General features: G+C 42.4%; 1 protein-coding gene across 11 annotated transcripts in view; it reads left to right on the top strand.

Moving 5' to 3' along the window:
* The first annotated feature begins 4,795 nt into the window (after positions 1-4,795).
* RANBP3L (RAN binding protein 3 like) overlaps positions 4,796-10,441 on the top strand; it is a 48,754-nt gene continuing 43,108 nt past the window's right edge. For 6 of the 11 annotated variants that reach the window (XR_014539551.1, XR_014539552.1, XR_014539553.1 and 3 more), the window contains exon 1: positions 4,797-5,309. Coding sequence is in view for 5 of the 11 variants with exons in the window: in XM_083575722.1 (XP_083431848.1) it covers positions 5,105-5,309 (205 nt within the window). In the remaining 6 variants the exon portion in view is untranslated. Of the gene's footprint in view, positions 5,310-10,441 lie in introns of all 11 variants that reach the window. The other 5 variants (XR_014539554.1, XM_083575723.1, XM_083575721.1 and 2 more) reach the window with 3 other exon arrangements.

Here is a 10,441-nt window from a genome sequence, read left to right as displayed (position 1 = left end):
TAATCTAAACGACTTTCTGAAATGTCTTTAGGGGCTCCTTATTTAGCTCCATATGTAAGTAAACATGCATACATTCTCCCACCCCAGCCTAGTCTGCACAACACCTCCCCACTTCATATCCTTTCTTCCCTTTCTTAATTCTCTCTGTACAGTGATACCTTGGGTTAAGAACTTAATTCGTTCTGGAGGTCCGTTCTTAACCTGAAACTGTTCTTAAGCTGAGGTACCACTTTAGCTAATGGGGCCTCCCACTGCCGCCACACGATTTCTGTTCTCATCCTGAAGCAAAGTTCTTAACCCGAGGTACTATTTCTGGGTTAGCAGAGTCTGTAACCTGAAGCGTCTGTAACCTGAAGCATCTGTAACCCGAGGTACCACTGTAATTCTGTGGGGAAACCTGTCATCCCTATGCCATGAGTGTGGAGCCTATAGCTCACAAGGTGTTGTTGGAGTTCAGGTCCCATCAGCTCCAGCTAGCATAGCCATTGGTCATGGGTGATGGGACTTGCAGTCCAGCAACATACAGAGGTCTACAGACTCCCCATACTTACTCTATGCTTTCTGTTCTCCCACATCAAGATTGATTTGGATATTACCAGCCATTTACACCTGAAACTCGCAGAAGAAACAGCCACACCACTTCAAATGCGCAGCAATAGAATGTGGCGATACCTTTCCTAGACTGTATCATGTTGGACTGCAACTGGGTATTATACTGTAAATCTCTGGCTATGCAGAAAATATAATAGGCTTGAACATAGACAGGGAATTGGGAGCTGTTTTTTGTTTTGCTTTGCTTTTTGCAACTCCTACAGCAGAGCTTTCCAAACTGTGTGTCGCAGCACGTTAGCGTGTTGGTTGCAGTGTGCAGGTGTGTCGCGCAAACGCTCCCTGCTCTCCTCCTGGGGCTGGAAAGGGGTTAGCTTAACCTCTGGCTTGCTAGGAAAACTGAACCACTGTTTCACGAAATGATGCATGTCTAAAAAGCGTGTCACCAACATGAAAAGTTGGGAAAGCTTTGTCCTACGGCATTTACTGAGCTCTCAGTTGCAGAGGTGCTAGAAGTGGGAGATAGCGTACCACCAGTGAAAAATTCTCATACAGTTAAGTCCCACCAACTTAGATGTATCTCCAGAATCTGAGCCTGGTACACCTATCAACAGTCTGACAGATGTTGCTGAACTTGCTGAACCAAAGATCATTCCAGGATTACTTGGTCCATTGCCAACCAGCAATGTACCTCCTAACCTTCACCTCGTAGCTTAAATAGAAACAGAAGGGGTCCTGTGAGGATGAGCCTCTAGCTAGCAACTGGAGATGCTTGGGTGGAATTATTATTATTATTATTATTATTATTATTATTATTATTATTATATCATGTTCAGAGATGTTATTAGGTCTTTAACTGACTTAGGGTGCACAAGCCCATGACACAAATTTGCATAAATTTTGCATATGCTGGTTTTATATGCATAGGTGCACATTTAGGCCAACGTTCCGTGGGGGGGAGGCAAATTGTCAGGGCTTCCTCTGAGCCAACAGGATTTTCTGGGCCCCAAAGTTAAGAATGTGGGTCGGTGGCATCTCATTGGTGTTGCATGTTGCAGTTTGCCCACCTGTCCTGTAAGCATTTTTTTTAAAAAAAGTTTTAAAAGGGGGAAAGGGCAGGAGATCTTCGGCTCAGTGCAAAAGACCTGAGGCTTAGGTATCCTATGCCCAGGGCCGGCTCAGCCATTAGGTGGACTGGGGTGGCTGAAGTCCCCAAAGCAGCAACCTCGCAGACACCTTGCCTGCCCCTTTGTTCATGCAGAAGTGGCACCAGTATCAGTTGAAATTGCACAAGCTCTTGCAGCAGGATCACATACTGGTGCTTCTTCTCTGCCTGCAGCAGGGTGAGTGCAGAAGCAGCAGTGGCAGCAACAGGTACAGTGGTGGCAGTGGCAGGGCAAGGAGTCACTTCCCATTTTACCTCAATCAGTGAAGCGGGATGCGCTTGCTCTTGCCTGTGCCAGCCCTTAACAATATCCCAGCCCTGCTTTTGTTGACCGCCGAATTAGTCAGTCTCTCCCATATTTATAGTTATGATTATCTGGCATCTTCCTGGATTCTGATTGCTTGGGTTCCTTTTGGAGAAAGGTAGAAATACAATTTCTGATCGCCGAAGAATTGGTGCTTTTGAATTATGGTGCTGGAGGAGACTCTTGAGAGTCCCATGGACTGCAAGAAGATCAAACCTCTCCATTCTGAAGGAAATCAGCCCTGAGTGCTCACTGGAAGGACAGATCCTGAAGCTGGGGCTCCAATACTTTGGCCACCTCATGAGAAGAGAAGACTCCCTGGAAAAGACCCTGATGTTGGGAAAGATGGAGGGCACAAGGAGAAGGGGACGACAGAGGACAAGATGGTTGGACGGTGTTCTCGAAGCTACAAACATAAGTCTGACCAAACTGCGGGAGGCAGTGGAAGACAGGGGTGCCTGGTGTGCTCTGGTCCATGGGGTCACAAAGAGTCGGACACGACTAAACGACAACAACAAGAAATGCAATAAAATAAGTAGATTTGAAGCTGTGTTTCCCTCCTTCCACCAACTTTCTTGCCTAGGTCAATTGTCTTGCTAAATTGTAACATGGCATTTTGTACCCATGGGTTTGTATCACATGGGTAAGTCCTACTTAGAGCAGACCTGCTGAAATGAATGGACATGATTAAAGCCCATTAATTTTCAGTGGGGCTATAAGTTAGTTGGAGGCAACCCATAATAACAAATATCTATATCTTGCCCTGTGGTGTTTGCCTATTCTTCGGGGATACGTTTGTATTGGGGGAGAGAAAGGGTTAATAGGGTGACCAATAAGAAAGCCCGGAGGTGGAGCCTACCTGATTTTGAGGCTCAGCCCAGAGGTTTTGACAGTTAGTTCTGTTGGTTCTTTTGGGAGGGGAGAAAGAGGAGTCAGAATGAGTTAGAGACAGGGACAAGACTGAGAGGGAATAGAATGACAGCATTTCGAATATATTTTAAAAACTGTTTGTTTTGAAATAAACTTTAATCTTCATTGTTAACTCTTCCTGACTGAGACTCAGTACTTCAATGGGTTTCCCCCCACAAAATTGGTGGCAGCGGAAGAATAAAATAGTGGTGTACAGGTCAATAGTCTGTGAAACGACAGGGGCTTTGTACGAACGCCACATGCCCTTTCTCGCAAAGGAGCCCAGGATGGCAAACATGAAAGCGATAAAACAATGCAATTAAATATAAAATAGCATATTTAAAAACATGTAAAACAACAGGAATGTTGACTACTTTTCCTGTCAAGACTCAACCTAGTTTTTCCTTGGCTTCCTTTTAGCCGAGGCATCCGTGCTATTTTTCAAAACACTCTTACGTTAAACTGAGCAACCTCAGTAACTAGAGTACCCTTCACTTGTGTGCAAGTAAATATCACTGGGTCAGATTTGGAAGCAATAAATGAGGTGTTGAAAATCAGATGCTTGGTTGGCATCTTCTAGATAATCACCCTGCCGTTTAGTAAAGCATACAGAGTGGCTGGGGCTAAATAAAATAATAACAATACTGCTCAAAGTGACAGAGCTTTCCTTTGCTCCTAGAGGAATAAAATGAAATTGGTGATGTTCAAAGCTACTTCAATGTTTATGCCCCTGCATCTTCCTGTTCTGACACCTTCCAGGTGTGAGGAACACCTGGCCTCTAAACCCCAGGTACTGATCCCAGGCCACACCCCTTTCCCAGGCCCCTCCTGCCTCTTCCATTCCACTTTTCCCCAGAAAACTCACGATAAGCTGGCCATGGAAGAAGAGAGGAATCTTTTCTTCCCTGACCTGCTACAGTGGTCTGCTCAGCTGCATCACCTGCGACTGAAATATTCAGTTGCTCCGAATCCAGAGCAAACAAGAGCTATTCAAGCCTTCAAGGGAGCTTCCCGAAACACAATCCTCCAGCTGAATTGGAGCAAATGTCAGCCGGGTTTTCTGTGGATTGATGTCTGCTGTGATTTATCGTGAGTTTTCTGGGGGAGAGTGGTGGGGCAAAGGTAAAACTGCTTAGACGTGTGTCCAGAAAGTGCAGGATAAGTGGGAAACTGCGCTTTCTAGGCATGGTGCAAGAACAAAGTCTGGAACAGCCCATAGATGAAGCAGAACTGTTAGCAATCTGTAAACATGGTACACTTAGGTGAGTTCTGAGTGTATATTCCTATTATATCTGAAAAAGGTTGGAGGGTGTGTACCGTATTTTTCGCTCTATAAGACACACCAGACCACAAGACGCACCTAGTTTTTGGAGGAGGAAAACAAGAAAAAAAATATTCTGAATCTCAGAAGCCAGAACAGCAAGAGGGATCGCTGCACAGTGAAAGCAGCAATCCCTCTTGCTGTTCTGGCTTCTGGGATAGCTGCGCAGCCTGCATTCGCTCCGTAAGACGCACACGCATTTCCCTTTACTTTTTAGGAGGGAAAAAGTGAGTCTTATAGAGCAAAAAATACGGTATTTTGTTTTCAAATGTTCCTGTACGTTATTAGCTTTGCCCAAGCCCTCCCTTTTCAGAATGCACAATTATTTTACTATAGTAATTCCAACAAGCAAGGAACCAGGAAACCCTATTAATTTCAAAGGCGTTCCTCTATCAAATCTGCAGCTGAGAGAACAAGAAAGCTGATCTCCCACTTCACCACTGGTAAATCCCGGGCAGAGGAAATCTAAGTCTCCCTACTGGCCCACCCTCTTTATGTTAATCTTCGTGGCTTTACATATCCCCTCCCAGAGTTCTGCCTCTCTCTTAAGTACTCTAGTCTGAGCTGTCAGAAACAGCAAGCGCAGACCTTGCTGAGCGAGCAGCTTGCTCTCCTATGAACTGCGACACTCCCCCAGCCCTTTAAAGTTGCTTTATTATTTTTTAAACGTTCAATTGCAAGAAGCTGCTTTGGGATTCTGGAGAAGGTTGCAGCATCACTGACGACTGCACAAAGTTACATCTGGCCAGCTACTTACTTGGGAAGCTGCAGCCACCGCTTTTAGAGGGTGAGAAAATAAGTCTTATCTTTTCAGTGTTCTGTCAGCTGCATTTGCAAAGCTCTATGGACTTCAGTGATGAGGAATCAGCAAATTCCTGCAAGTAGGGTAAATGACTTGTGTGCAGGAATAGGTGCTTCCTGCATGGAGTACAGGTCTCAATTGTCTCATTTCATCAAAAGAAGAGATCCCAGTGACACATGGACCATGAACCAAGTAGCTGAGGCCACAACGAACGTGTACATGTTCCACACGCTGGACAACAGTAAACACAAAGATGAAGGTAAGCATTTTATTTTTTCAATTGTTTAAAATGACTTTTTCCCCCATTTGCAGCTCAAGCCTTGTGTGCTTTCACAAGGCAAATACTTCAATACTTCAATGATGACCATCACAATCAGATTGTGCAGAAATAAATATCATACCTTGTACTCGTAATAAACTATGGAGATTACATATACTAACGTGAACACTATTTGGATTATGGTTATGCTTGCCTACATAGCAAAGCCAAAGTTAAACATTTTTAGAACCCATTTATTCCAGTGATTTAGGGTGAAATCCTGTGCACCTTAACTCAGATTAGAAGAGTATGCTGTGCTCTCATTGCATTGAGGGTGATGGTTTCTTCCTGACTGGAGTCCATGCTTAACTCTTCCATTGAAATCAATAGGATTTAAAAGTGTTTGATGTTGACTAATTTAGCCCTGTATACTTTTGCAGTTTCATTTATCCAACAGGGCAACCCTGACTTTCAGTCCTCAAGTTACTTTGAGAGATAGCTTGCTTTATTTATCTATAAATTATATCAATCATCTTTCCACTGAAAAGGTTGTATTTCAGTAACTGAGCACAAACTGTGCACACCAGAAGTACCCAGTTTCAACTGCCAGCATCTCCAGGAAGGGCTAGGGAAAACTTCAGAAACCCATGAAATCTACTGACGGTCAATACAAATAATACTGTGCTAGATGGACCAGTAATAAGTTGCCACAAGCCACAGGCATGATCTGGTGTAATGGGAATACTCTAAAGATCATGGTTTGCGTATTATGGCTTGCCCAAGGCTACTCAATCAGTTTTATGCCTGAGTGGGGTTTTGACGCTTGACCTTTCACATTCCAGCTCATCTCCACCTGCTGCACCTCTTTGGTTCTTGAATAAACTACACATGCATTTGCATGATTTGTGTTGCTTCTTGTATTTTTTTCCAGTGAAAGTGATTTTTTTTAAATAAAAAAAAACTTGATCAGTGGACAAGGAATAAAATGGAACGTTGGGAACCTCTAAAGTGCCAATAGGTTTATGGTTTTGAGTCACCATCTGCACCATTGCAACCTCTTCAACAACAACAAGAACTAGATGCCTTAAAAATTGAAACGTGACATTCTTCTGATTCTCTTCTAATTAGGATAATGAGATTAGTAGAGTCTGTTTTTAACAGCCAGAAATACAGTTATCTATGTGGAAAGTGCTTAACAATGGAAATTCAAAGAGGACGGATATACGGTAATCTTTTTTTCCAGCTCTTTTTCGTTTAAACACCTTATGGATTAGCATTGCCCGTTTTCTGTGAACCCCTCAATCCATTTTGCTATGTCAGGGAAATTGACATTTGCTCAGAAGATTTTTCTGCCTCTTCAAATGTTAATCTGTTCTGTTCAGACTGCCATTCTTTCATCATTGCCAAGCACCAACTTCTATTAAATAATAATAATAATAATAATAATAATAATAATAATAATAATAATAATTTATTTCCCCAGCCACTCTGGGCGTCTTCCAACAAAATATTAATATACAGTAATGCACCAAACATTAAAAGCTTCCCTAAACAGGGCTGCCTTCAGATGTCTTCTAAAAGATGTCTTCTAAAATGTCCTAGATATTTTGCAGCGCATGTGCCAATTTATGATTGTACTGCTAAATACAGTATGTTTTTTCCTTCTCTTCCAAGGTGTTTAGAACAGCATAGGTTGGATATCCACAACAACCCTGTGAGGTAGTTTAGGCAGAGAGATGGCGGTTAGCCCAAAGATACCCAATGGAGTTCACAGATAAGGAAGAATAGCCCAGTTGCACTAAGATGAAAACCAGTATAGTGCAGAAGGTAGGGTCTCAGACTAGACACAGTGACACTCAGCTTTAAATTTCTCTTGGCTATAAAGCTCACTGTGATTTGTGCAATGATAGAATATTTTGGCTCCCTAATTGTTTGATGATGCTTGGGACCAATTGCATGGTGCCAACTTTTTCTAGACTTATGGTGCCTCGTTATAGTATATATTTGAGATCTCTCAGCAGGACATGATAAGCTGCAATGCAAGGTCAAAGTTAAAGTCCTAGTGATCCTGTAGATGTCAGAGTCTTCCCTGTTTCATGTCTGGCATGAACTCTGTGATCTAGTGGCCCAGTTTGTGCTGTCAGAGCGCCTCTGATTAAATGATGATGTTCTGATGCAGCATCCAAAAATATCTCCAATCGTTAGAAGACGACCTGTTCTCCCAAACACTTCATTAAGCATTGCAGTTGACAGTGTTCGTTGCCTGCCAAGTGTGACTATACTGCAAATTTCATCATATATTGCAGCATATCTCTTTCTATATTAATTATTAGGGTTTTCATGCTGAAGGATCTAAATTCTTTCGCATCAAATTTTTAAAGTATGCTTTAAAAATAATGTCATAGTTGCTCTTCAACCTTCACCTTCCCCAAATGTTGTTGGACTACAACTGCCATCATCCCTAACTTTTGGATTTGATGCCCAGGAATGATGGGAGTTGTAGTGCAACAACATCTAGGGTACCCCAGGTTAAAGAAGGCTATTTCAAAGCTGCACCAAGCTTCCGAACCCAATAAATGTCCTTTATTTCAGTTGCATTGTATTCCAATCGTGCCATATTTTTGACGTTTTGGTCTAGCAACCCTAAATGTCCCTTACAATATAAAGTTACAATATATGATGTAATCAATAGTGTAGTCACACATGAATGAGAAGTAATAATAGTCTTTACCTTGCGATAAGTTTAATTACCATCTCTAAAATAAACCCTATTGTCTATGTCGCTACAGGTTTAGGCAAGTCGTGCTTTCAGCTCAAAGGCTTTAGTGAGATTCTTGGCAACAATGTAGGTGTCGGTAAAACAAGCTAAACATATACTATTTCACAAACTGCCAGCAGCTAATGCACTAAAGTGCCTGAATACCTGCTAAATGTAAAAGTAATCAGAGCTATTTTTGAAAAGGGGATGGCTTCTCTACAAGCTGAATGGGAACGGAACCAAGATGGTTATAAATTGTAATCAATTTATGAGAGTATTTCAAGTGTAGACTGGAAATTAATGAGTAGCTCTGTATTTATTTTATACATATATACCTTGCCATTTGATGGCTGTGGCGGTTTACATAAAACCATAAGCACAAAAATTAATAGGGGGAGGGGAAATAAACTCAGCAGCAGCAGCAGCAGAACACTAAGGTGAAATATATTAAAAATTCAGTCATCAAAGCAGGCCATGAATACATCGCAACCAGCTTAGTTTCAAAACTGAAATGTTGAAAAGTTTAGTGTTATTTCTTACTATCTTTAATTTAAAAAGATAAAGAAAGGCACCACTATTAGACCAAACAAAGTAGCATGCATTGAACAGAATGCTAAATATGGGCTTATCTACACTTCCCCTGATGTCCCTGGGGGAAAACTGCTCTTTAGTGCTCAGTTTGAGCAAAAGGCAATTCCAGTTTCCCTTAGATTGCCATTTGTTCCGATCTATTGCTAAAGAGCAAGTTTCCCCTTGGAAAGGAGTTGGGCGAGTGGAAAACCACCGGGACGTGTGCCTAGAAAGCAAACTATTTTTCCTGACAACCATACACCAGAGCTTCATGAAGCAGATGAACGAAAACAATGTACCTCTCTGATCCTAAGGCTGTGATCCTATGCACCATGTACTCAGAAGCAAGCTCTATTGAAGTGTGTGGCTTACTAGTAAATGTGTTTATGGGTGGGGGAAAAGATGCTCGATTTTTATCGCATGGCAGCTCATTTGGAAGTGTCCCCACTTGAAATACCTTTCCTCTGAAAGGTAAGGTCAAGCTCTGAAAAAGCCAGCTCCACATATTTGCATCAGAAGTCAGCTATGGATGATGTCGATTGGTTGGCAGCTGTGATATCCAAAAGCTACCTCTCCAAAGTGAGTGAGCTGGCAAAAGTGATGGCTGAATCAGCATTTGATTTGCTGATGCATGTGTCTGTTATTTCATCTGTGAAGCTGGTAGGAAGCCTGTGTCGGCCATTGGGCTGAATGATTTCCATTTTTTTTTTGTTTTCAAAAAAACAAAACCCAGTGTTTGGGGAAACCTGGTGGATAAGGCCGGGATAGGTGGAACACTGGAGCCAAGGCAAGATTTGGTAGGTTCTGGGTAGAGGCTGGAAGAACCTGGTTGATCTGGGACAGAACCAGAAAGGAACCTGATAGCTTAGGAGTGGAGGCATAGTAGGACATGCCATTTGCAAGCATTGCAGCCTCTCATGCTGGCTACCAAACAAAGGACATTGGGAGGGATCCAGTGTAGTTCTAATGAGAAAGTTTTGTCAATGCAAGGATTTCTGCTTGCACGATGTTCTCCCCCTCTCCACTCCCTGTGTGCCCCTAAATGTGCTCTAGAGATTCCCTCAACCATCTGGAGCAGATCTGGGGAGCGCCTGGGGTAGCCACAGGGGGAAAGAGGGGAGAAGTTCAATTGTGCAAGTGGAATGGTAAGATTCTGCCCAGATGGCATTGAGGGTGGCCCCTTCCTTACCCTAATAAAAGAGGCAATTCATTGCCAAAAAAAAGGAGACAGATCTGCATAAGATATCTGCTAATATGGATGTTTAGGTGCAACTTTATCAATAATTTCTGTAATTAAAATAGCAATATCTCATCCTAGTTTAATATATTTTTAACCTTCTGTTGGAAGCCGCCCAGAGTGGCTGGGGAAACCCAGACAAATGGGTGGGGTAGAAATAATAAATTATTATTATTATTAGTAGTAGTAGTAGTAGTAGTAGTTCAGGTTGGCTGCTTGCTCTCCAGGTGTTAAATGTTGATAGGCAACTTACTCTCTCTTCTTAAAGTTTTTTATGTCTAGGCTGGACCCAACATCCTTTCAAATACAGGGCTTTTCCTCTGTGAAGTATGGCACATGGCTAATCTACCCAGCTTCCAGAACTGGGGACTGTTCAACAAAAGACGAGCACAAGTATATAGGCTAAAGGAAATTTTAAATCAGTGTTTGGCTCACCTCTGATCTTAGGGCTCCAAGGTCTAGTGGGCACTTCTTATCCATTCTTCTTTAATCTGCTTTCAGATCTCCATTACAGTGCTTGAGTTATAGGGGGAGATAGATAAGGTAAAGGTAAAGGGACCCCTAACC

Source organism: Podarcis filfolensis, assembly GCF_964270895.1.
Source record: "Podarcis filfolensis genome assembly, chromosome: 11".
NCBI classification, from domain to species: domain Eukaryota; kingdom Metazoa; phylum Chordata; class Lepidosauria; order Squamata; family Lacertidae; genus Podarcis; species Podarcis filfolensis.
The sequence above is the reverse complement of the archived record's forward strand: the minus strand, read 5'-3'. Positions and strand labels throughout refer to the sequence as shown.